The sequence below is a fragment of the Notolepis coatsorum genome, assembly GCF_963971535.1.
Source record: "Notolepis coatsorum genome assembly, chromosome: 2".
NCBI classification, from domain to species: Eukaryota; Metazoa; Chordata; class Actinopteri; order Aulopiformes; family Paralepididae; genus Notolepis; species Notolepis coatsorum.
The window spans coordinates 176,276,129-176,303,617 of NC_140166.1; the positions used below are offsets into that span (position 1 = coordinate 176,276,129).

Consider the following 27,489-nt stretch of genomic DNA (forward strand, 5'->3'; position numbering starts at 1 on the left):
GGCCCGTTTTGCCCCAAATTAGAGCCTTGAGACCGCGTGCGAATTGATAAGTGTCAGAGTTTGACGCTGTATCGTCGAGTTCGACCTATTCTATTATTTCAGTAATAGTCTATTTATGTATAGTGTATCGTGCGGCTACCGTTCTACAGTGACCAGCATTACCAACGCTTCCTCGTACCAGCTAGTGTGCTTATCCAGGCTGGGCGGCTTAACCTGGTGCCGTCATCCGAGGAGCCCTAGACGAGGACCGTGTGGATATGTACACTGGATAACCTACACCGACGACTACAGAGCCCTTTTCGGCTGGATTATATTTGCTTTGGTCCTGTAGCTGATGGAGCGGAGAATCGTCTACACCCACAATTGTGTGGGATTTACCCTGTGAGGAGCAACGTCGAGCCCGCCTCTAGGACGCCTGAGGCTGGCTAGCTTTCTTCCATGCGGAGCTGCATACCGGAGAATAGCTGTTGTTCGTCTGCGGATCAAGAGATTATTGCACTGTCTCCTGTACCTGGAGTCTCCTTATTCTTCGTTGACCCAGACTTTCGTTACCGACAAATCCTCTCCCCTGCTGGCCTACAACCGGAGGGACCCTACTAGTATCTCCCGCTGCCCTACTAGTGTACCATAGATATAATTCCTACGATACAGGTGGTATTCATTATCTCCTGCGTAATATTCTAATGGACTTACGCTCTTGACCTATTCATGCACATTCTTCGCCTTACAAGCGCGACTCTAAGTAAAGTAATGTAATATAATATTATTGCTGCTAATAAATATTCTTCTAAACGAGTACTTGTGTGAAACCGTGTTATTGTGGACGTGTTCATCTCATATACCTGTGTACTGTATGGCCAGTAGTAATGTACATAAGACAGTAGTGGTTTAATGATACCATACTTATTCAATACAGTCAGGGAATTGTACCCCTCAGTTACACTATCCGTGGAGGAATGGCAGGAGCAGGAGCAAACGGCTGTTAGTGTTCACCAACCAACACATTTACACATTCCTGCATTTGTATTGTTTTATCCACAGAAGATTTGCAAACCTTTTGTTCCAGAGACAAAAGCCACAGAGTGGGCAATCAAGAGACACTGGCTAAGTTGATTTGACACTCGGTCCGCGGCCGCCTCGGTGCATCATCTACTCTCTCCCCTGAGCTCTGAGCTCCGGTCGCGTCGCTGTCTTCTTCTGGTCGCAACGGTCTGACTTCCTGTGATAACGGTCCAATCTACACTGCTGCCACCTGTCGTCACGGAGGAGAATTGCACCCATTTTGTAAAAAAAATTAAATAATAATAAGTACAAAATACGTACCAATCCGTGAGCCGTAAAAAGGGCGTGCAGAGGTCGAAAAAACAGGAGAATCCCGGTAAAACCGTGAGAGTTGACAGCTATGCCTACCCCTGTCTGCTACCTTTGTTACAATGTAAAACTAAAATCAAGCGTGTAAATCAGACATTATAAACTGAACGTGTGGACAGCAGTTTCACTTTCACTTAGTTTTAACTTCACGTGAAGGAGAGAAAGAAGGCTCTAAAGACGACACGTCACACAACGATAGCAGAGGACTGGGAAATATGTCGGATTAAAACTCGACAGGAGAGAAGCTCAGAGGACCAGTCCAGACCAGCAAGAGTATGTTTGCGCTACATTGGTCGGTCAGTCAATGAACAGATAGAAAAGTGACGGAAGGCATTACAGGGCTGTACGCTAAGCTTTTTCACTAGGGGCACACTTGCCCCTAAATGAGAAATTTAGGGGCAAATAATATTTTTTAGGGGCAAATTTTTAAATAACTATTTTACCATTATAGTAGGGCTGGGCGATATGGCCTCTAAATGATATCGCGATATTTTTTGGCCATATCACGATACACGATATATATCGCAATATTTTGACATTTCCTCTAAAGCACTTAAAAAATGCTTGATTTAACCCTTTGATGCATACAGTCACGCCAATATGATGATTATAATAAGTCCCTGCAACATACGTTTGCATTATTAAACCATGAAGATGCTTTAAAAAATAATTTAATGAAAATGTACTAAGAGTAGTCTACTGACACTAATAAAAAATGTATTTACATCTAAGACTATTTATATAAACTTTTGGGTGCCTTTTTTTTGCACAGTACTGTGTTTTCTATCCACTTTAGCCAAACACACACACACATATATATATATATATATATATATATTATACACACACACTACTGTGAGAAAATAATAATCACAAACACAAAGGGATAATGGCTTATAGCAGACTTAATGATTTTAGAATATTTCAGATAATGAAATTAAATGTTTATATCATCAACTATCCAGTTAGTATTTATACTGTCTGTAACATTTGGCTACTTTAAATCATTGAATGTAGAGAGAGCTGTACTGTATTGTACCCATTCTGCAATCTGTTAATAAAGTTTTCAATCAATCAGAGCGAGAGAGAGAGAGAGAGAGAGAGAGAGAGAGAGAGAGAGAGAGAGAGGAGAGAGAGAGAGAGAGAGGGAGCGAGAACGAATGAGAGAGCCAGCCCCCCCCCCCCGGGTCTTGTTCTAGGTTCGCGTTTTGATAGTCTAAGCTGCCGTAGGTGATGACGTCACACTCGAATGTAAACAGGAAGCGTTTAACAGACTGAGATGGAAAGTGGATGATATACAGTAACAGAAACGAATAACCAATAAATATGAAGTTATGTTTAAACTTCTGTTGTCAAGCGTTGTCAATATAACCCACCCCCTTTCCTCCCGAATGGAACTAGTGTTGTGGAGTCCGCTTTGACTGGTGTCCAGGGTTAGCAGCAGCTAACGCTAGTTAGCTTAGCATAATCCTAATGGATACCGTGGATAGCAGCTAACGTTAGCCCATTGCTCATGTCAATCAAATTGCATGTTATTAAAGGTCCGCGCTGGTCTGTCTAATGAAATTACGACATTATGCCCTGGTTGTAGGCTAATGTTTTATCCAATTTGTATGGATTAATTTAGGAGTGAAATGCGAATGAAGGGTTGCAATCACTACTCGCAAGCTTGCCCCCAGAGGATATTTTCCACTCGCACCGGCCAGATTAGGGGGCAATTTGCGACGAGATGATCGCAGTGTACAGCCCTGCATTACTGTCCGTGGGTTTATATTTTAATTCGAATCAAACTCTGTCCAACAAATGAAATACTAATCATTGAAAATTATTTTAAAACAGATGGACAGACACAGAAGCAATCTAGCTGCATAACGTTAAGGAGCAAAGTAAACGCTCTACAGATAGAGCGTAATTTTGTTACCGGTAACACCAGTGTTATCATGAGTTTATTAGTCATGGGAAATTCCACATCACTGTGGCAACCCCATCAGGCATCTGTGCAAGCAACAGATAATAAAAAAAAAAATTAAAAGGGTACGAGAGTCCCACCAGATAAAAGAGGTCTCACCTGGGGATGTATTTATTCATGATGGCATAGAAGCAGTTGTAGAGGTCACTGCGCGGCAGCCGGAGACCCAGCAGGGGTTTGAGGAGGTGCGGCCAGCTGAGCTCCGGGGTGAAGGTGATGTTCCTGGACTTACAGTAGAACGTGATGACGGACTCCACGTCAGACACCATCTCACTCCTCTCCTCCTCCTCCGACACTCCTATCTGGTCTGGATGAAAGAACAAACACAGATTACGGTTAGCAGCAGGCCATTTTCATGCACAGGACACGTGAATCCATCCACAGAAATACAGAATGCTTGTCAAAGCAGAGAGGAACACCACTCAGAATTATGTTCTTTTTACAGTCTAATGCCTTGTCTCATTAGTTATGTTCAGCCTGGCTGGGGCTAGCCATGGTCTAGCATGGTATGATATGGTTGGGTTTGTGTCTCCATTGCGTTTCTTGTAAACTCTCCGGTTGCTTTCAAAATCACATCACCAACTGTGGTACACAAGCTAAACCATGATGATATTATAACAGTCTCCGCCAGGTTGTGAAAGGCGTCCTATCTCAGTCAGGTTTGGCCAGTTTCTAAAGACAATGGTCCTCATTCTCGAACGTGTTCGTAAGTGCCTCTGTAAATATCTTGGTAAAAATGTCATGCCAACAGATTTGCGGAAATCCTTCTTCGGATTCCTGAACGTGTGAAACGGTCTCCGTAACTCGTCAAAATCTTCGCAACTGGGCTCCCATGAAAGAAATAAGTCACTCATTCTTAAACTGAAATACACGTTCTCGTTCATTGAATTTGCATACAAATTTAATGAACAGACACGCCCGCGAATGAGATGTGTGCAAAACAGCATAGGTTTGGCATTGCACTATGCTGATCCATTCAACAGGTAGCGCGGAAGCGATTTGCGACTGATCTCAAAATGATTTATCTAATTAATCGCATTTTAATCGCATAACCATTTTATGCCTGATATTCTATAATCATATTTCAAATTGCATGTGTCCGGATGGCAGAATTCAGTACTGTATCTACAAAACCTTCCGTTTAATCATCTTCCATCTATTAATTTGCTTAGATTTTTCAGGTCTGGTCAATTTGAGCATAGTGTTATTCAGTCAAAGATAAAAAAAAATTTAATTAATATTCTCATTTGGTTCATTACAATTTACTCAAGCCTAGTAACAGACACAGTATTTCTGACACTGGGAATACATTCCCTGAGATCCATAGATGTCCCTAGAATCAGATACCAAGAACATGCAAATGGCCATATAAAAAAAAAAGTCTGTAAATGTGTATTCTCCGTTCTAATGGAATGAATGAGATGAAAAAAAATGTATTAAAAAAATTGAAATATTTTTTTTTTTATTCATTTTGAGTTAATTTTCATAACGCGATAATTTGCTGTGTAATTAATTAATCTAATTAACGCAATAAACTGACAGCCCTAGTTATTATACAGCACAAGTAAAATACACCATCCAACCAGAGTGGATAAATAAATGCTCCATAAATAAATAAATGCGTGGAGAAAAGGCTTAGTGAGGCAGCCTCAGAGCGCGAGCAGAGGATACACACACGTCGCACACACACTGTATACGTGCTAAATTAATCGTTACAGCAAAATAGGCTTCTATTATTCGAATGACTTGTTTTATTATTAGGTATTATAGTAGTAAGTCCTACTGTAAAAACATGACATGGCATAACATCTCATTTAGTAATGTCAATACTGAACACTTGGCATTTCACACTTATACAGTATGTGTGTGTGTGCTGTGCGCTGAGGCTGCCTCACTAAGCTGTTTCTCCACGCATTTATTTCGTATAGCAATAGAAATACATCAAACCGGCGGCCGGGTAGCGCAGCGGACTAAGTGTCTACCACCGCAGAGACACTGGTATTGAATTCGAATCGAATACTGACACAATTGGCAGTGTCAGCGGGAGGGAAGCCGGTGGGTGGTATTCTGGTCGTTGTAAACAGCGACTCCTACAGGTCGGTCAGGGCGCCTGCAGGTAGGGACTGGTGAAGGTAGTGTGACCCTCCCACGCGTTACACTTCACCAATGAGAGTCCTCGCTGCCAGGTGAAAAGAGGCTGCTGGCTGTCTCCTATGTATCGGAGGAAGCATCTGATACGACTTCAGGGCTCCCTAGACCAGCAAGTAGGGGGCAGATGCGCACAACGACCAGGACGGGGAGGGGGGAATTGGCATAACGACTAAATTGGGATGAGAGGAAAATACAGAATAGGAGAAAAAGTGGATACAAAAAAAAATACATCAAACCAAAAATAAATAATATCATAGAGAAGACAGTATATGGCATATACAGTATATTCCACTATACAGTAGCTATATGCGCCGCAATTGGTTTAGTTCTTATTTATTTAGTTTGCATTTATTTGTAATGCTCACAATGCCTCATTGAGTCAGGACTATAAATGCAAAATGTAATTATTAATGATACAAATATTGTCGTATTAACTATCATTATAATTATTAATTCCACAGATGTCTGTAGTATTGGCAATGCCCAATGACTTGTCCGGGAGAAAGCAGTTGGAAACACGGGCGCACACCGGTCTGTACGACTTACGACTTTTCGAGTTCGTAAATCCTACAATGAATTTACAATATGAAGCTGTTCGAGAATGACGAATAAGTACGTAAATCAAGTTACGAAGGAATTCCTTGGTAACCTTTACGTATGTCCGTTCGAGAATGAAGACCAAATACAATGGAGACGCTCACCATGCGCCACAGCATAGCTAAACCCTAGTGTGTGGAGAGACACTACCATCTCGATATTAATTTCTCCCGAATAATCCCCAGAAACCATCGAGACACAGTTTATACAAGTGATGTCATCAACATGTAACATTTGGAGTGGCGCTACAATAGGAATCAAGAGAGCATTGGGCAAAATTTGTATCCTAAGGGTTGATGATTAGGCTAATGTGTTTAAATTTAAATCCTAGGGCTAGATGATTAGGTTAATGTTTCATTTATGCTCGCAGTCGCAGTTCAGTCCAAAGTTCCAAGATAGTTCAACATAGACAAATGATTACAGCTGTGCTTTTGTTAGGCTTCGCCTTGGTGTTGTGAGAGGTGTATGATTAATTCATTTGAAACCAGACTTGTATTACACAACCTCAATTATGGTCCTTTTTATTAGACTTTGCCATCCATTTAGGCTGTTTATTGCTTTAAATACTTAGCAATATCCATAAATTGTTCATCCATCCAGCCTGACGTTATCATTGGGAATGGCTCTGAACTCGAAAAGGGCAAATATTTTTTATAAATATCCTCAAACTAAATCCTCAATTTGAATAAAGTGCTTAATCTGATTAAATGAGTCTTTTTCTTTTATTAAATCAACTTTCTTTAATGAATATAACTCAGCAGTTTTTTTTAATACTATATTAGTGTAGCCTAATCTTTATCTGCAACTGTGAAGAAAAAACCCATTGGTTTAAACAGAATGAATAGACACATAAAAAAAAGTTAAACATTTAAAAAAAGTGTTGATTTAGAATTTGAATGACAACGTTACGAACGAACGTTCAGGCTCAGCCTTAGTTGCTGGGATGCTCGTTCTCTTCCCTACAGGCCTCTCCCTCTCATTTCCCCCTGTCTGGCATATGCCTGCATCCTCCATTTAGTGGAAGGGGAGCTCACGCTCTGCACACACCACACTCTCAAAAAGGGAGAGAGAGGAGAAGCACTGAATCAGCAGTGTGTAAGTTATGTCAGTAGGTGCGTGCGTTTCTCACCCGTTTACACAAGGGGATTGCTAACCAGAAATCCATTTGGTTGCTTATGACATGATGAAGCCAAAATGTCGAAGCAATCCATGACCAATGAGAGGGGGAAATGTTTGAAAGCTGGAAACGGATGACCACGTAGGCTATAACTCGAAGCAGATCGGTCCCTGTTAATGCAAAGTCAGTAGCATTAGGCGAATGGAGCCTACCCAAATGTTATGCTGGGAATTTTGAAAATTATATATAATATTGTGCAGCATTATATAGGCTACTATATTGTGTGTGTGTTGTCGCAGCAGCCCCCTGGTGACAATCTGGTGATTATGGGTAGGCTCAGGTTAAATAATGTAGCCAATCACATCCTGATCGCACTGCAAAGCATTAATTTTTTGTAAACCTCTGCATTCCGAATTTCCGCCCGCCAATCGCTTTGTAGCAAACACCAGCACGCTATGGATATACAGTCTTTTTCCAAGGCAAAATATAAACAATAATAATAATTCAGAAGCTGCCAGCAGCATGCACCAGCTAACGCACACCTGCAGCCACAGCGAGCCCTGCCCGGGCTGCCCCTGGGCATAACACCGGATCACCTGAGGCTATTGTATGTTGCTTTATCTTGGCAAGGGCTTGCTCTACGAGGGCATGATGAGTCAGAGTTCATCAAATCGTGGACACTTTACAGCTACTGTATGTACATTGTTTTCAAAGCATGATGAGATCCAAATTACGAAAAACATTTCCTTCATTGCCCGTCGTGAACGGTCTCTCAGCAATGAGGTGCATCTAGAGCTGCCGCGGTATTGATATTTTCCTTACCGCACGAATTTGCGAAATATTTCCTACCGCCGCGGTAATTACCGCACAGTGCGCACAAAAAAAAAGAAGTTTGAATGCATTTTTTTTTTTTTTTTTTTTTTTTTAGTAGTCTACTCTTATAGCCTGCCTCTAGTCTAATGGCGCTTTTCCACTGCATAGTACCTACTCGACTCGACCCGCTTTAGGCACCTGGTACTTCGTTCCTTTTCCACTGCAGCCAGGTACTACTCCGTGTGGGGAATCGGGGATGCAGGCGGGGCCGCTCGGTGTACACTGAAAGCTCCGTGGGCATAGATGTCCGAGGGCTTGCAGCAAGCCAGAGTTTAACACAGTTTCAATCAATCAATCAATCAATCAATAACAACATTAACCAGACTCTCGTTGCGTCTATTCTGCCAAAGCTAACGTTACCTCTCATTGTGTATTCTACCAAGCAAACCCGGGTTTAATGTTACCTCTCGTGTATATCGGCTGACGGTAGTATTAACAACAACAAACTTAACACATCAGCGATCTTGTTGTGACACTAAACTCTCCGCTCGGTGGTAAATTGGGTTGATGTCGGTTTTGTTTCATCAATAAATAAGGCAGAATACACAGTGAATCCATTCTTTTTTGTTTATTGCTTGGTTCTGTCGCAAACAAATCCTGAACGAAATGCATCCTTAGCGAGGCAGTAAAGATGGCGGCGCCGGCGGCGTTCTGTTTTTGTTCAGACTGAGGCTACAAAGTGTGACGCGTCTCTTCTGACCAGTCAGTGGTCTGCAATGTTTCCATGACTTTTCTGGTACCACTTCTACCCAATAGGGTCGCTTGGAACCGAGTAGGGTATATCTGCAGAGCCGCAAGCCGCAAGCCAACTTTATTATTATGATAAAAAACAGCGGTGACGCGGTATTCAGCCTAACTCTGCGGTGAGCGTGATGCAACAGCGATACCGCGGTAATGCGGTTATCGCGGCAGCTCTAGGTGCATCCGAAACTGGCTAAGAACAACAATGCACCAGGAGAGACAGTCAACTCTGAGTCTGCTTTACATTGAAAGTGATCTCACAAACAAACTTAAAGCAGAAAAGATCATTGATGCCAAGACGAAACGTTGCATATTGCTGCATCAAGGTAAGACAATGGTTAATCATATTGGATGCCTTAATTTGAACTTAATTTGCACTATATATTAAATGAGGGGCTCGCTGTAGTAGCCTAGTGGGTGTGTGTATTGTATGAATTCAGAACCATGGACAGCACCGTTTGCAGGTGCACGCAGCGTGCGCAAGCAAAAAAATAAAAATTGTGCGCGCTGGCGCGACTCCCTGCTATAGCCTCGTCTAATGTTTGGCTCACCTGCCGCCTATGCGCTATCCTTATGATCAGGACTGATCATTCCATCAGCAAATAACCTGACTGGACCTGTAGCGACATTAAGCCAGAATAATTTTTGGGTGGTAGTTTAATTACCTGCAGATGTTACTAGGGATGCACCGATCCGATATTGATATCGGATATCGGCCCAGATATGACTAAAATAGCTGGATCGGGTATACATTTTTTTTTTTATAATATATCGTTCAGTACATTTATATCCGTGTTAATTTGTTACATTTTGTTTCACTAAGTTAGGAAAGTAATGTTTTAACTCAAGCCTGATGTTGCCTAACTTGCCTTGCACAAAAGAATGATCCCAGTCTCTTCCACACAGTGAGGCATACAGTTTATTAATTGAACAATGGGTATCGGATCGGTACTCGGTATCGGCCGATACCCAAAGCCCAGGTATCGGTATGGGGACTGAAAAAGTCAGATCGGTGAATCCCCAGATGTTACCAGTACACAAAGTCTAGAAATAATAAAAGACATCCATCATGTTTGATGGACAGTCCCTCCCCCTCGCATGACAAGCTGAAGTGACAAGCAACTGAAAAGTTTTGTTTCTCCAGAAGCCCTCAAACAAAAGATGGAAGACAGCCAATATGATAACTAAACAATGATTATTGTGTTTATATGATACGCTTACATTTCATATCACACACCATATGCAAATTAAATAATTCAGTAATGTGCTCAACCCATGAGGTAGACATCCATGACCATGGTATTGAGCCGTAAGTCTGTCAAAATGTAATTATCATAGTTTTATCAAATATGGAGTACATTTATGGATTACATTGAAGCCAAACCTGCCCCCACCTTCCTAGAGGAGATGTTTTTGTTATGTTTTTGTATATGCTTTATAGTCTGTCAGGGAAAAAGAGACTATCATTAATTAATGTAGCTGTTGATTTATGTTGCTGTATGTTTTCCCCGTTTTTTTTCTCACATATTTTTCCCCCCTCCTTATTTTTTTTATATTATTGTCAGATGGATGTTTTAAAAGGGAAGAAAATTACATATAATTTTTGTATGTGATCATCATTATGATTTATCATGTTTATATATCAGTTAGTGCCTGCTTGTTTAATGTAATTTGGTTATGGACTATGTTAGTGTAAACTAGTGTAGACCCTGGGCTGTTAGTGTAGACTAGTGTAGACTCAGTTAGTGTAAACTAGTGTAGACTCAGTGTAAACTAGTGTAGACTCAGTGTAAACTAGTGTAGACTCAGTTGGTGTAGACTCAGTTAGTGTAGACTAGTGTAGACTCAGTGTAGACTAGTGTAGACTAGTGTAGACTCAGTTAGTGTAAACTATTGTAGACCCTGTTAGTGTAGACTCAGTTTGGGTAAACTAGTATAGACCCTGTTAGTGTAGACTCAGTTAGTGTAAACTAGTGTAGACTTAGTTAGTGTAAACTAGTGTAGACTCAGTTAGTGTAGACTCAGTTTGGGTAAACTAGTGTAGACCCTGTTAGTGTAGACTCAGTTAGTGTAAACTAGTGTAGACTCAGTTAGTGTAAACTAGTGTAGACTCAGTTAGTGTAGACTCAGATTGGGTAAACTAGTGTAGACTCAGTTAGTGTAGACTCAGTTTGGGCAAACTAGTGTAGACACTGTTAGTGTAGACTCAGTTAGTGTAAACTAGTGTAGACTCAGTTAGTGTAGACCCTGTTAGTGTAGACTCAGTTTGGGTAAACTAGTGTAGACTCAGTTTGGGCAAACTAGTGTAGACTCAGTTAGTGTAAACTAGTGTAGACTCAGTTAGTGTAGACTCAGTTTGGGCAAACTAGTGTAGACTCAGTTAGTGTAAACTAGTGTAGACTCAGTTAGTGTAAACTAGTGTAGACTCAGTTTGGGTAAACTAGTGTAAAGTAATGTAGACTCTGTTCAAACAGAAAACCATTCCTTCTCATTTTCAACAATGTGGTGAGAGAAACCAGAAGCACAAGCAGAAGCACAAGCAGAGGCACTTACCAATCAGCTGTTGGCTGCGGTTGTGAATAAGAGTCTGTTCTGGCAGGTCCAGGACCCCATCCCAGGACGACAGACTGTCTCCCTTTCCTGCTACGTTAAGAGCAATCTGCCAATAGACAGGGATATCAGTATCCACTGATGACAATGCAGACACCAAGAAGCACAGGAATACTTGCTATTGCTAAGCTTAGATAAGACAAGAGACTAAATGGTGCTAGGACACAATTTGTATCTATAATAAGATTGTGGGTAAATAGAATATTGTAAATCTGTCATGTTTTCAATCATTTAGGGATTACTTTGTTCAAAACCATGTTTCTCTTAATTGACCTCTCAACCTCTGCCCTCTTTTCTTGATCCTCCAATCACAACTGTTGCTTCCCTCTGACAAACATCAACTGTTTTTGTTTGTCCAAGGGAAGCAACAGTTGTGATTGGATGATCAAGAGAAGAGGGCGGGCTTGATATAGGCCCATTAACTCATTGGGCGCCACCCACTTTCCCCATCTGTACTGCCTGGTGCCAGCGTTGTTGACCATTTTAGCGATGTTTGCAGACCCATTGTGTGTTCTGTATTATAGCTATGGAGACAATAGTATGGGGGGTCGTTTTAACTAGAAACTGCGATCGTGTTTGTCGAGCATGTTTTACATCCGGTAAAACACGACACTGATATCGTACAGAAGCATGTTTTACGTAAAAAAAAAATACCAGCAGGTTACCTAAGATCTTTACCTCAGGTCTTTACCTCAGTCAGAAAGTACTCTAAAATGAATAAATCCCAGTCGATCCAATGGCGATCGCAATTACTCGTGTATATTGGGCATGGATACCATACGGGAAAGAATAGCTCTGAGGCACCAAATCTTCCACCGTTTGCTATGTTGTGATCCACTCCTACCTAGGCGGAAAAAGCCGAAGTGAATCACAAGACAAGTGATATCCCCAGTTCCCAGTTCAAAAGGTAGGCGATACTGCCACCTGGTGAGATTCGATCGTCATTGCAATTCCAACGTAGGCAAATGAGCCAGGGAGACCTAGAGGGCTCCGGCTGAGTGTATAGAACGGGGATCAAAGGAAAAATATCAAAGGATCAAAACCCGAGAAATCTCGGGTATGGCGCTCAATGCATGGCGGCGAAAACCCGACTTTTCTCGGGTATGGCGGAGAAAGAGTTAAGCCTCTAGCAACATTCCCAAGTGGAAATCTCATCATTTCAAATTACACAGGTATTTGCTATAGGCCTAGATCTTTCAAAATAAAGATATATATAACAGACATCTCCTCAAGAGATTTAGGATATTCATAAAAGCATTAAATATTTGAGAAAATAAACTAAAGGAACATGCAAACCGTATGGGAAATGTGCTTACCTTAATGAATGGAAGTGGATACGGACCAGCTAGCCTAACTGTTGGTCAAAGACACCTCTCCCGGAGTTTTAAGCTAGGCTAGCTGATCCGTATCTATGTCCATTCATTTGTGCTAAACTAGGCTAGCTTGCAGCTGGATAACTTTCTACTGAATGCACAGAGAGGAAATTGGTGTCCATCTTCCAAGACGGTAAGCACCTTTTCCATAATGTTAGCATGTTTCTTTAAGCTGTAGACATGCCAGACATTTTGTTGCAGTTGAAATTCTGGTAATGTTACATAACATACTGTACAGTGTACACAACCTTTAATTATATTGTATGAATAGGAGTTGTCCGTCCGTCTGGCTGGCTGTTGACTTTTGTCACAAAAGACTCACTGTTGAATTCTTCGGTTCCCCACCTATATAGCAAGCTAACTGACTGAATCATTATGGATCATTCATACTCTCACACGTCCACAAGCAAATTTAAACATTTTAATTTGGTATTATTCTCAACATGCAAGTCAATTAGGATAATCAGCCAAGAAAACATGTCAACAATGTAAACCTCTGATTTCTCTTTGCAAACCTCTAACATCCTCCACCTAACAGTTAGCTTAAAAGCCAGGTATCTCATGTACAAATCACAACGGGTGGCAGTGCCAACTGACAATTCTCTGTTCATAAATGTTATTTTCCCCTTCTCTTTTTTGTCTGGCGCTACGAACGCATCTTGCAGATGCGAACCTGGTGCGCTAAATCAAAGCATCATAGTTCTCAACTGGCCAAACATTAGACATCCAACTGGCCAAACATTCTCAGTTTCAGGCTACTACGTTCACAGGTCACATGAATCTAGTATTGGTCAAGGTGTCCGATCTAGCAACAAAACGCTCCTGTTTTTAAGAGAGAAAGCTACCAGCTGTGTGCAATGCATGCCCAGAAGGATAGAAGTCAGCAATGTGAGTGGGAGAGGCTGGGCAGCGGTATATGTGTGTGCGCACATTCGCCTAAAACACGAAGCATTTACAGGACTCCTGTTGATTGCCGTTACCTCAAGTACCGGAGGGGACTTGTGCTATGTATGACTTAGTCCACATTGCAGCCGGCTTGTGGGAGGCAAGAAACAGCGTTCGTGACAGGGGAGGGTTGAATTGGATGATACAAAATTGGGATGGGAGAAAATATAGAAAAATGGGAGAAAAAGTGGATAAAAAAAAGAAAACCGGGTCACGGAAGCTCTGTTTTTGCCATATTTAACAAGCCAACAGTGACAAGACCTGCCAACAGTGACAAGACCTGCTAACTATTTTCAAGACGAGAGGAGATAAGAGCTGAGTAACAGGAAGAGGCAACGCTGTTAGGTGGGTGGCTGGTTGTTGTTGTGTGTGCGCGTGCGTGTATAGCGCCTATATGCGTCACCGTCAGAGGTGGAAGAAGTACACAGTTCCTTTACTTATTTTTGGGTTTTCTGTATTTTCCTGGTAATCGCGCGCATTGCCCCACTGTCGACCTGGGGAGGTTGTAGAACTACCACATGCCTCCTCCAGTACATGTGGAATCGCCAGCCGCTTCTTTTCACCGGACAGTGAGGAGTTTCACTGGGGGAACGTGGAAAGCACATCTAAGACCTGCAATGTCACCAACTCACTCACAGCTGTAGCAGCTGCTCACTAAGGCGAATGTCTGTCGCGGAGTGATTGATTTACCCGATTGGGCCGTGAGATCAGGTGACCGGCCACTGGTAAACGCAGAAGTAGAATTGGCCACAATTTCAAACATTCCCCATACACAGTCCAGCCATATACTAGGTATGGCATAGTCTTGTTTAGGTTAGGATCAGTGATGTTAAGGTAAGGTTTATAAAAAAAGATATATACCAGAGACACTAAATGTATGCACAGTGCATTCGCAGTAGCCCATTATGACAATGTACATGAGATTTCTGGCTTATAGAGAGTCCCCTAATTCAAAGTACTTCTCCTCCGCACCTTCCATAGCTTGGCTCTCTGTTGAGCCGAGTCTGGGAGCTCCTGGATGATGCCCCTCTCCATCTCCATGTCAGAGCCTCCAGAGTCCAGAGCCTCGGCCAGATCCTGGTCCCTGCAGGGCCAAAGTGACGACACAGTGTCTGTATGTAAGATAGCTGATCTATATACAACACAAGCTAAACTGTTTTCCCTTCTTATATTTGATATACATATTGCATTGGGCTAGTCAGTGTAACTTATATGCCAAACTTTAATATAGCCATTGAGGTAACGTTCACTTCTCAGATAACTTAGCTTGTAGGTTACGTGATCTTTCATGAACTGCAATCGCGGTATGAGGTATCCCATGTATTACATACAATAATACTATACTTTCTAAATAGCCGACAAGCTAAAGTTACTCAAATAAAAAGCACTGTCACCAAGATAAGAGAAGAGAAGAATCGGGTTCTGTAACGTTAGCCATTACAAGAAAGCGTGATAATTATTATGTTAGGCTTAATTATCGAAACCCTCGGCTATGCGACTGGAGGTAAAGATAGCATAACGCCAGGTGGCATTTGTCCTGTTCTGTTCTTCTTGGCAGGCAAGAGAAAAGGACGATATACGAACGTATTAGCCATGCTAACTAATTTTAGCTAACGTCAGCTAGCCAGCGAAAACACTGGAATCCAGGCTTCGCAGACCAAGCCAACCATGTAACGTTATCTCCAGAAGCGTTCGTGGCATCCTTTACCTAAAAGCTTAAACACAACATAAATGTTGACACCCACAATGGTTTCACTAATGTTAATAATATATCAGACAATTGTCTCACCAGCTGCCCAAAAGAACTTCCTCCACGGCATCCGCCATTGTTGTGTTGACGCGTCAATTGCCGTCCGTCCACATGCGCGATGCGCTACTGGCTTGTGCTGTCATTTTCACAGACGGACTGTCAATCAAAACAACAAACGCCCCATTGACATGTTTAACATCACCAGTCAATCAACTGTCTTAAAGGGTCCGACACCAACTTTAATTTCATTAGTGGGATGCTCAGGAAATACGTCTGAAATATATTTATATAAACGGCCGGGTACAAAGATTCTCTTGAAAGGACTCAAATCTGAGAAGTGCATCATTGCAACTGAACCAAGACAAGGGTGTCAAACTACTCACCAGTGTTGGGGAGTAGGCTATTTTCACTACATGTAATTAAACTATAGTTTAAATTCATTTTGCAGTAGCTTGTTGCAAGTAGCAACTAAATTCAAATTGGCGATTTTAGTAGGCCTAGTTAACAACCTTTTTAGGTATAGTTAATTAACTACTGGAACCACACTTTTGTCTGGAGGCTATTGGAAAAGAAAGGAATTAATTTTATTTGACTGTTGCCTCTCCTCCCTTTGATCAACCCCACTCATCCTCTCCCTGTCATACAAGATATGCTGCTCTGCTGACGTTGGTATATCGTCTAAAACGGTGCCCGTTCAAGATAAACACGTTTCACACGTTCCGTTTACCATTGTAATTGTTAAGGTTGTGAATGAATGAATGAATGAATGAAAACTTTATTTAACAGATTGCAGAATGGGTACAATACAGTACGGCTCAATACATACAATTGTTAAGGGGATGCAGACCTGAGAAAGACGTTTGTCTTGTTTCCATCAGGGTCCCCCATTTTCAATTCATATAGACATATATGACATACATGACATACAGATAGTCAGTACTGCTACATCTATACATTTATGACATACCAGATTTGCAAATACAGTACTGTTTGTGATACAGAAGGAGTCAAGAAAAGGGAGTATATACATTTGATGTAGAAACTGTACATTGGAGGAGGTTGGGTGGGGGGGGTTGGGTACATTGGGATATTGACAACCATACTGGGTAATTTACATTGGAGGTGGTTGGGGGGGGGGGGGGGGGGGGGGGCGGGGGGCACACTGTATAAACAAGTAACACTGTACATTGAGGGGGGGGGGGGGGGAGACACTGTACAAACAAACACAATTGTACATTGAACTATTGACAAAACCATACTAGGTAAATGACTGTACATTGGAGGGGGTTGGGTTAGGATATTTACAGGGGCCAGTGTTGAATTGCAGTCTCCCGTAGGTGTCCCTTGAGAGAGGTTTTGAAAGTGGGTAGTGATCCACATTCCTTTACAGCTTTGGGTAGGGCGTTCCACATTGATGTGGCATAATTGCGAAACGTGTTTAGTCCCTTATTTGAGCCGAATCTGGGTTTAACATGATTTGTGGAGCTCCCTCTGGTGTTGTGATCGTGGTATTCACTGACCTTTGGGAAGTATTTTGACATGTACATGGGTACCTTGGTCGTGTAGTGTATCTTGTAGACCAGGCCCATTGCAAGTTGTTGTACTCTGTCGTCTACTCTAAGCCATCCTAGGTTGTCAAAGTGGGCAGGGGTGAGGTGGGTTCTAGGAGTAAGGTCAAGCAGTAGTCTGACCAGTTTGTTTTGAGATGTTTGTAATTTTGTTTTTAGCGCCTTTGAGGTGCTTTGGTACCATGAGGTGCAAGCATAGTCGTAGTACCCCTGAATGAGTGCTCCTGCCAGAGTCTTCAGGGTGTTCTTGTTTACCAGAGAGGAGATCCGGTACAAGAATCGAGTTCGTTGGTTGACTTTTTTTATTACATTGGATGCCATTTTGTCACAGGAGAGATTAGCCTCTAGGATGGAACCCAGGTAGGTAAAGCAGATGCAAAGCAGATGTTGCAGGATCCAGTTTTCTTGCACTTTCTTCTGTGACAAAACCCAGATGGTTATTTGGTGTTGGTTCATGTTTGTCTAACTGGCAGACAGCTATTCAGTGAGGAGGAGTATATTTTGTATTACAGTAGTGCATATATTTCTTTTTTATATAAAGTAGTTTGAACTATTTTCTAATTAACTTAAGTTTGTCAAACTAACTAGTTCCAGTGTTAAAACGGCAATAACGATCTTTTCACAGCATTTTTCACATTTTCCAAACTTCTCATGAACATGAAAACAGACAGAAATGGGTACAGTAGCCTACAGTACAGCTCAGCTCAATACACACAATTGTTAAGGGGATGCAGACCAGAGAAACTTTCGTCTTGTTTACATCAGGGTCCCCAATTTTCAATTCATAATGACATTTATGACATACAGATATAATAATCTAATCATGACATTTATGACATACAGATACTGTTACATTTGTGACATACAAGATATGCAAATATACAGTACTGTTAAACAGATCCTAACAGTAAATATATACATACGAGGGGGAGGGAACATGGGGGGGTGGGTGGGTGGGAGGGGGGTTCAGACATTTACGGGGGCCAGTTTCGAATTGCAGCCTCCTGTAGGTGCTCTTTGAGAGCGGTTTTGAAGGTGGGTAGTGATTAATTTTTTTTACGGCTGTGGGTAGGGCGTTCCACATTGATCATGTGGCATAATTACAGAACGTGTTTAGTCCCTTGTTTGAGCCGAATCTGGGTTGGACATGATTTGTGGAACTCCCTCGGGTGTTGTGGTCGTGGTATTCACTGACCTTTGGCAAGTATTTCGACATGGGTACCTTGGTGGTGTAGTGTATCTTGTAGACCAGGCCGATTGCAAGTTGCTGTACTCTGTTGTCTACTCTAAGCCATCCTAGGTTGTCAAAATGGGCAGAGGTGAGGTGGGTTCTAGGAGTAAGGTCAAGCAGTAGTCTGACCAGTTTGTTTTGTGATGTTTGTAATCTTGTTTTTAGTGCCTTTGAGGTGCTTTGGTACCAGGAGGTGCAAGCATATCGTAGTACCCTTGAATGAGTGCTCCCGTCTTCAGGGTAGAGATCCGGTACTTTTTTGATTACATTGGATGCCATCTTGTCACAGGAAAGATTTGCCTCTAGGATGGAACCCAGGTATGTAATTTCATCTTTCCTTGTGACAATAGTCACCCACTGTAACAGAGTTGGTTTTGCTGAGTTTGTTATTTGATCCGAAGAGAATGGACTCCGTTTTACCCATGTGTAATGATAGTTTGTTATCAGCGAGCCAGGTGCAGATTCTGCCGAGTTCTGAGCTGAGGGTTTGTTCAACCTGTAACTTGTTCTTGTCAGACCAGCAGGGCTGTGTCGTCCACGAACAGGAACAAGTTGCAGTCACAAGCTGATGACATGTCATTTGCATAAATTAGGAACAGTAACGGTCCTAGTATGCTTCCTTGTGGAACACCACAGTTCACTGGGAGGGGGGGGGGGTAGGGTACCATTTACCTCTATGCATCTGTTCTCTCCCCTCCACGTAGGATTGCATCCAGCTCACTGATAAACTATCAAAACCAATTGCTTTTAGCTTGTCAATCAGAATGGAGTGATTAACAGTGTCTAAAGCCTTTTGGAGGTCCAGCATGACCAAGACTTGTTTGATGTGGTCGACTCGTTCAAATAGAGAAGGCATGTGTCAGTAGAGTGGGATGTTCTGAAGCCACCTGCTATCAGAGGGTTTTGTTGAGCCATGGTGTCCTAATCAATCAACCCTGCCTACCAGCGGGTCTGTTATTCCATCCTTTCGATTCTTGGACAAAACTTTGACCAAATCCACGGATTCTATAAACCTATGCATTTAAAAAAAAAAAAAAAAAAAAAAAAAAAAAAAAAAATGTATTAGATTGTGCAGTCAGAACAGTATTTGTTTGTAGGTGAAGTATTTAAGGTTCTCTATTGGCCATTTTCACCATTTAACAATCAGAGACTACCCAAGAGAAAGTTGTATGTATTGTGGTTTAAATCTAGTAGGATAATCCATGCAAAAATTCAGATAATCTCTTACTTCCTAGATTGTGCCAGCAAAGTAAGGCTTAGGTTTTGGGAGAGGCAATGCTTTGTATATAATGGCTCTTTGCTCCCTTCTAGTGGTCAGAATAATTATTGCAGTAATTGGTAGCTTGCAAAACCAGGCTTCCAGAGTAGCTTTACCAACACCGCTTAATTCAAGGGGGAGGGGTCCAGCGTTGTAGAGGTGTAGACAGTGAGCATTGAATGACCATTTCACTCGTTCAAAGCAGTGGGGTCAGAGTATACAGAGATTGCAGATGATTAAATTCACAAGAGGATCGTTTTTCAGGAATTTATAGCTTTATTAGGATTTATATTTTCTCTTACTTTGGTCATACATCTCTGGGATAACGAGCGTCTTTCTGAACACTCAAATAGTCAACTATTCTTTTAGCACATTAACAGATGAACATAATCTGTAAAAGGTCAGACTTTTTTTTCTTGAAAGGATGATTCTTTTTTGTTCCCATTTTTATTTCATGTAGTAGTTACTGTAGTCAGGTGGTTTTTTAGCCTCAAGAGTTGAATAACCAGGTAAAACACAAATGTCTTGGTTCTCAGCTCACACACACACACACACACAACCATAACACTTAACCAACACTTTAATGCTTTAATGTTTAATGCTAAATAAATGAGAGTCATAGGGGCAACCACAACATGTTTCAGAATTACTGGTTAAATTACCATGAATAGATAACATGTTGTTTTGTGCAAAATAAAGATGCCCAGTATTCGTCCCAAATCCATATGCATCCTAATATGTGTGAAGGCAAATGATGTCTGTGTGGCCTTTACTTGAGATCAAAACCATACATTTCAGTTTCAACTGGTTATTAAACCAGTGGTTTTCAAAGATTGGATTAAGACCCAAAGTGTTGTTGAAAAAATAAAGTAAAAATAAAGTCACTAAATTATTTGAGAAATTGGTATTCAAAGCCATTGGCTACATTGTGTCCCCCAAAGCCTTTCCAGGTCAGTGCAGGTCTAGTGTAAAGTAGGCTAAAGGTAGACTGCACACCAGTCCGCAAAATAGGGTTTTGATTGTGAGAAATTCTTTGTGAAATGCGAGTCCCCAGAGAAAGTCTTAAAAACAACTGAGTCTGAAGAACCACCTGAATATCATAGGAAGGAAAAATCATCCTTAGTGAGCTAGAAGGGAAAAAAATCAGCGAATAATTTCCCTTATTATGACATCTGAAACTAAAGGCAGCATAAAAAAAAAAAAAAAAAAACAAGTAGTTGCCTACAATGTCTAAAGTTATGCCAATGTGGTGTTAAGACAAAAGTCTATGTAGGGGTTTTCCCCAAATGTTCCAAATTGTGACCAGTACTTCAGCACAAGCATTGTATTAACATTTATTTATAAAGAGAAATATCACATGCTGTACAGAATATATAAAAAGGAAAAACAGGCAATCCCAAAATAAAAAAAACAAAACACCCCTAAACTTTCAACTTAAAGTCAGTGTGTGTGTGTGCCCTTATCCCACACGTGATCAATTCCAGCATTACACCAAAACACAGACATGATTATTACACATTTGACTAACATTTTCAAACTTGCATTTGCCAATTGATAATGTATGTTAGGATATGGTCTGATGCAGCTGTACAAAAAAAAAAAAAAACACTTGAACAATATGAACATAAATTAAACAGAGTGAACAACAGTCCATTAGAACTAGATAAAGCTCTCACAGTATTCTTGTTGATTTAAAATGATCACAAAGCATTAGTCAACAGTGGGCTGAATTAAATGATCGAGCACATCTCAAATGCTCTTTTTCTTATGCATAAAAGCTGCTAATGGGCAGAACACATGGCCGTTCATGTGCATATGCTTTTTTTGCTAATACATCTTTTTTTTAACAAGATATTTTTTAGAGAAACAATCCTAAGGGAAATGAGAAACACTCCCTTGTATCTCTGGTGTAGGTACAATTTCAAGTGCCAGGGCCCCAAGGGCCAAGCTGGTAAAGACCTGGTATTTACCTTTAATCTATATATATATTTTTAAGTCTACCAGAGGCTTCAATCAGACTAGGGCTTGATCTGTGAATATAAACCAATCTTTCCACTAAAGGTATCAAACCACTTCAATGTGATGAGTTATGTTAAGGGATAATTTTTTTGTTTTTTGTGTGGCTTTTCTCATCTCGTTCTCATATTTTGTACAAAACAAAAGAACTCCCAACAGTTGCGGCTTTATAACACAGTCAGGCTCAGCAGTGGAACTGGTGGATCGATCTGCAAAAAGAAAACCTTACAGCGTGGGTGGCTTCAGGCCGTACTTCCTGGCCACTTCCGTCTGGGCGTATGCGGCGTCGCACAACGAGTACAAGTGGGCCATCTCCATCTCTGATTTGGCTAGGTTAATGGCCTTGTTGAACATATAGATTGCTTTGTCAAGATTGCCCCTGAAAAAGGAAAAGCATCCACGTATTATTTCAAGCTCTTATACAAAGCAACGCGTGGCTCGGGGCAGCCAAGCTTATTTAAGAAGAAGTTGAACTCACCTCTGGACTTCAATGGTTCCCATAGTTTCATAGGCAAAGTCACATTTATTGTCGATTTCGATCGCCTTGCTGATGAGATCCAGACCCAAGTCGAGGTCCTGTTTCCACTGGAGCTGCAACAGACTGGACACATACTGAACCGTTACAGACTGATTTCTGATATAAACACACAAGAACCAGGAATGATATGGTTACAATGCCAACTTCAACGTTTCACTGACCAAGCTGATTTCGTAGAAGAGAACAACTACAAATGGTGGTTGGTTACTTGATGAAGTGGCTGGTGGACAAATTTACCAGCCACAGCCAACATTTACTAAGAAAAATGTACCTACCCCTTGTGGACATATGTGGTAGCGTTGTCTGGTTCCAGGTCAATACACTTGTCATACATCTCATCTGCTTTTCCAAATTGTTGCTGATCAGTCAAGGCCTGAAAAGCACATACAACGACCATGTAAAGAAGGTAAATGTTGAGCAGATATCAAAGAGGGCCATACAACGCTATTCAGAACCAATAGAATAATAAAATCTCTAAAACTGTAATGGTGCCGTCTCTTCCCGCAGCTCCGCCCACTTTAATTGATCCTCCAATCACAACTGTTGTTTCCCAGAGGTAAAAAGAAAAAAGGGCTCACTGAAGCAAAAGCATAATAAGAGTGAGTGCTATATGATGGTTATTGGCCCTGGTGTGTTACGGTCGTATGAGTTCTGTAGATCCAGTGCCACTAACCTCAATATAGCATGACGACAGCAGAATGTTATTGCTTTTAAACTATTTCAAAAACTTTTTCACAAAATAATTTGTCCTTCGGCAATAAAAACAGTTCCCTGTTTCTAAGCAATTAACATCCTCACTTTGCTTCATTCTGCTGTTGGCTCACAAATGCTTGCCGAAGCACTCTATTGTAAAGCACAATAACATTATAAAGCCTTAAATATGCAGGAGAAGATTTTTTGTTTTTGTTTTACACTAATGTAATTTTAGCTATCTTAACACTTTGAGCGCCACGCCGGGTTTTCCTTTTTACCCGCTGAATGCCACCATCGGCGCCAATGTTAACGTTAATATCGCCTAATCTATGTTTTAAATTATGGCTATGTGTCTAATCTGCCCATCGCATTATCAAAGACTATTTTCCAGTCAGTGCTGTCAAGGCAGATTGTTTTTTATCGCGTCATTTCCGTTTCAGAGCATTTAGAAAAGCACCCGTTTTCAGATAAAAAACAGCCCATTCTGGAGCATTCTATGAAAATCGTCCTTTACTGGAATATTCCACAACGTTGATATTCGTCGGCCTTTTTATGAATCGTTTTCAAATAAACGCTAGATGATCAATATTATACGTGCACGCAAGCACATTCGGGCCGCGCACGGATAATCGCCCCGTTGATTTCCTCTCGGACTTTTACAGTGAAACCGAAAGAGTCCATTTCACAAAACAGCCTATAACTTCATCAAAATTAGTCTGATTATCCTAACACTGATAACATAGAGTCCTTACCTGACATCAGATGGTATCCAACTGGTATATTCCAATTCCTGATCACCATTCGAAAAAATCGATAAGTGTATGGTTCCAACGCGATACAGTAGAACTCCATGATCCGCGGGGCTCAGAGGATCCAGAATGAACTCTGATAACCCCGGCTGGATCAGTGGACTGGAAAATGTGGAGTACCGGATTTTTTCCCCCATCCATTTTCATTGAGTCCATTCCAAAATCCCTTATGTCATCTGAAAGACGATAGGGGGCGCTTTTTTCCACATATAATCTCCGGTGGAGCTCGTGTATACTCGGGTAGGCTCGCGTGATGCAATATGATTTCAGATCGCTAAAAAAGAAAAAGAAAAAAATCTGAGAAATCTCGTGAGTGGCTTTCAACCACCTATAAAAAAAACACGAGTTATCTCGTGAGTGGCACGGAAAGTGTTAATTGTTACAGTAGGTTCATTATGCATTGTGTGTACTAGTGTTGTCACGATACTGGAATTTCGACTTCGATACGATACCTTGAAAAGTATCGATACTTCGATAGCATTTCGATACCAAAAAAAAAAAAAAATATATATATATATATATATATATATATTTTTTTTTTTTAAAAACAAATTTAGCTTTTGTTGCTGGTTGATTCTCCTCAGCTTCTCTCTGGTACTATAAGAGAAGATAAATATAACACTTTTAAAACCCTTTGTTTATCTTTAGATCACAGATTTAAAAATAACTGTTCATCTCACTTCAATCATTTTTATTGCAAATGCAGAACATGGTATTTTCTCAAGCAGACAGATGTAAACACTGTAATCTGTGTTGCATGTACCTGACAAACTGAACTGTTTGTATTACAGTTAGTAACAGTTTCGATTTTTATTTAAAGATAACGAGAGCGAGAGAGAGAGTGAGAGAGAGAGAGAGAGAGCGAGAGAGAGCGAGCGAGAGCGAGAGAGAGGCTATGCTCGGAGCATTTAGTAACGTTACATTTTCAACAAGATTGCTGCTATTTAAACACTTAATGGAAACGGGGTAACGTTAACCTTATGTCGACTGTAGTATTGTATGACCTCGACATAACGTTTAAACGTTAACGTTACTCCGTTTCCATGCAGTAATTATAAAGGTGGGCAGCTAAGCTAACGGAGCTAACGGCTAGCAGTAGCTAACGTTAGCTGATAGCTGTAACGTTACAACGAATCAGCTGTTGATATTATGTGCCATCAGTAGACAATGTATCATGTATTAAACTAGAGTTAATGGTTTAATGCTTCAGTCACAGTGACGTTGAAAGAGCAGCTGTCACGAACCTCTTTCATTTCTTTATGGAGATCCTCGTTGGCACTGCTCTGTAACACCGCTTGCAAATAGCATTGGGGCATTTTTAGCTTGTCCTTCGTTGTTTACTTCAAACCCGAAGTACCTCCAAACAGCACTTCTGCTGTTTTCTTTATCCACAAGCACAAGTTGCGGAGGCTCTGCATTTGCCATCTTCAGCTAAAATGTTTGTTTACAAACTGAAGACGGCTCTGTGAGGGGGAGGGCTGGACTCGGAGGAGGCGGAGGGGCAAGCGTGCTCTGAACAGCGTGTCAACAACTTGCGGTAGAACACTCGCCAGCTGGTACCGATACCTGCAGTATCGGTATTTCGGGAAATGAGTATCGAAGCCGTTTTAAATATTCGTTATCGATATGTATCGATACTTCGATATTTTTGACAACACTAGTGTGTACTGACTTTTAATAATTTTGTTTTTGCAATAGTGATTGTTTTTGTATGTTTTTTTGTGTGTGGACCCCAGGAAGACTAGCTGGTTGCTATCGCACCAGCTAATGGGGATCCTTAATTAAATCAAATCAAATATAGCAATACAATTTAAAAAGTTATAGCCCTGCAAAGAAGGTAAACATCTCCATAGGCTTTTAACGGTGGCAGAGAGGGGTATGAGATGGGCACAATGCCCGGCGGTCAATGTGTTAAGTGGCCATTGAATTTTGTGCTGGTGCTGCTACACACCAACAATTTCTGAATGAGTATTTTTCTAATAATGTGTACCTGAGCATAAAGAGCATAACCCTCAGCACACTTTGGGAACCTCCTAATGACGTCTTCAAAGCCATCCATGGCTGTCTGGACCTGGGATGGGTTGTTGCCAGTGTATGCCTGTCTGTACTGAGGACCACGAGAGTAACACAAGAAATACAAGTGTTAATAACCAAGTACCTCGGATGAAGAACCATATAACTCCATTTTACATTTTTCAGAGGAACAATGTATCCAAACTTTATTATCTAAAGATGGTATATTAATTATTATATTAATATTAGAGTGTTTTGTTCATTCATACTTAAGACAGTCAAGGTTGAGTACTTTCTTTTGATAAATCACATTTCACACTCCAAGTCATTTGGATTGACTTCACAACTGCAAATACATGGACTATCCCAGAACATTGCAAGTTATATAGTTATTCAGTGTAAGGGTTCAGTTACTACCATGTTGGTTAGAGCAATAAAAACTGAAAAATGCAACGCATAATCCCAAAACCCTGGACATTTTACACTTGCGGTTATTTTTCACAGCTGATAATATTAAAAAGGTGCACACTTACAAGGGCGAAGCACTTCTGTGCCTGAGCAAGGGCAGAGTCAGGTCTGAGTAATATGCACTCATCAAAGTCTCCGACTGCCTCATCCACTTGGTCCAACAGGATCTTCAGCTGAGAGAAAACACAGCACAACATCGCTACAATAATGCCGCCCTGTGTCTGTCACCCAGGCACAACATGCATGTGTACACGCACACACAAATATTACAACATTTATGAGATACCGCTGATATAGCAAATACGACATGTTTACTATTGGCTTGTTGTTCCCCTATTTATTTGTACCTGTGAAGCCCTTTGCATCAAACTGTTTGAATTGACTTAACAAATCAATTAGATTTGACTGGAGATATCGCAAACCCTGTGTGTGTTTACATCTCATAATCATGTTGTATAATAGCATGTTGTATAATGTCACACATCCCAAGTCAATTCAAACAATTACAAGCATGGCATTCACTCGCTGACAGAAAGTCAATCAGTCTCCCTCACACACCAATGACGGAAACAGATGTTACTGTATGAGCAAAGTAACAGCAACAGCGGTCCTACCTGCCCCCTGTGGTGGTACACGTCTGCGTTGCGTGTGTCAATCTCAGCTGCCATGTTGAAATCTTGTGTAGAGAGCATAGGCTGCTGCTGTTGCATGTACATGCTGCCACGCTTGATCAAGGCGTTGGCTCGGAGCTGTAGGAACAAGAGTACAGTTACAGGGCCGCTCCCTCAGAGCTCATCTTTAACCCTTTCCCCGCCAAAAACGTCGTACAACGGGTTTCAAGTTCATGCGAATTCTGCCAATAACGGCGTACGACGTGATTCTGATCATAATTTCATATTTTCGCCATGGTATTCATATTTCACTCACAGAGCCTTGTCAGATGCTGCGGAACTCAGCACAACTCTGCAACGCTTCAATACTGCCACCTGGTGGCTGATCGGCGAGATGCCAAACCGGAAATGCCCGTTGCAGCTCGGTCCGTCCCCTAATTCCGTCCGGCCACTTGTTTATCGTCGCGGGACTCAATACACACACCGTGGATATGTATCTTTGCCATAACTCAATAATCTACATGATTTGGGCGTGTATTAGTAATATACAAACCGGAAAAGGATCGCCTAGATCCCCACCACATAACTGGGATCTGTTTGCTCCACTCTCATCGCCCAACGGTACGAGGAGACTGACGTGAGTTTCAGCGTTTTTGTTTATCATTTTCGATACAAACTGCTCTGATCAATATATCACCCATACTACATGAAGCATCTAACGACTATCACGGAATTATAAACGACCCCCCCCCCCCCCCCCGTTCACCCACGCATGATCAGTCATAAC

The 27,489-nt window shown here is 41.3% G+C and overlaps 2 protein-coding genes across 4 annotated transcripts in view; both read right to left on the minus strand.

Moving 5' to 3' along the window:
- tbc1d23 (TBC1 domain family, member 23) overlaps window positions 1–15,622 on the minus strand; it is a 62,919-nt gene extending 47,297 nt beyond the window's left edge. For 2 of the 3 annotated variants that reach the window (XM_084338002.1, XM_084338001.1), the window contains exons 1-4: window positions 15,537–15,622; window positions 14,720–14,831; window positions 11,373–11,478; window positions 3,440–3,647 (exon numbers count right to left, since the gene is read on the minus strand). In XM_084338002.1, the coding sequence (XP_084194128.1) occupies window positions 3,440–3,647; window positions 11,373–11,478; window positions 14,720–14,831; window positions 15,537–15,574 (464 nt within the window). In that variant the 5' untranslated portion in view covers window positions 15,575–15,622. The remainder of the gene's footprint in view (window positions 1–3,439; window positions 3,648–11,372; window positions 11,479–14,719; window positions 14,832–15,536) is intronic. The other variant, XM_084338003.1, reaches the window with a different exon arrangement.
- Window positions 15,623–19,823: 4,201 nt separating this feature from the next.
- tomm70a (translocase of outer mitochondrial membrane 70 homolog A) overlaps window positions 19,824–27,489 on the minus strand; it is a 34,226-nt gene continuing 26,560 nt past the window's right edge. The window contains exons 7-12 of the mRNA XM_084307320.1: window positions 26,706–26,840; window positions 26,157–26,264; window positions 25,601–25,717; window positions 22,384–22,481; window positions 22,049–22,171; window positions 19,824–21,949 (exon numbers count right to left, since the gene is read on the minus strand). Coding sequence (XP_084163446.1) covers window positions 21,796–21,949; window positions 22,049–22,171; window positions 22,384–22,481; window positions 25,601–25,717; window positions 26,157–26,264; window positions 26,706–26,840 — 735 coding nt within the window. The 3' untranslated portion in view covers window positions 19,824–21,795. The remainder of the gene's footprint in view (window positions 21,950–22,048; window positions 22,172–22,383; window positions 22,482–25,600; window positions 25,718–26,156; window positions 26,265–26,705; window positions 26,841–27,489) is intronic.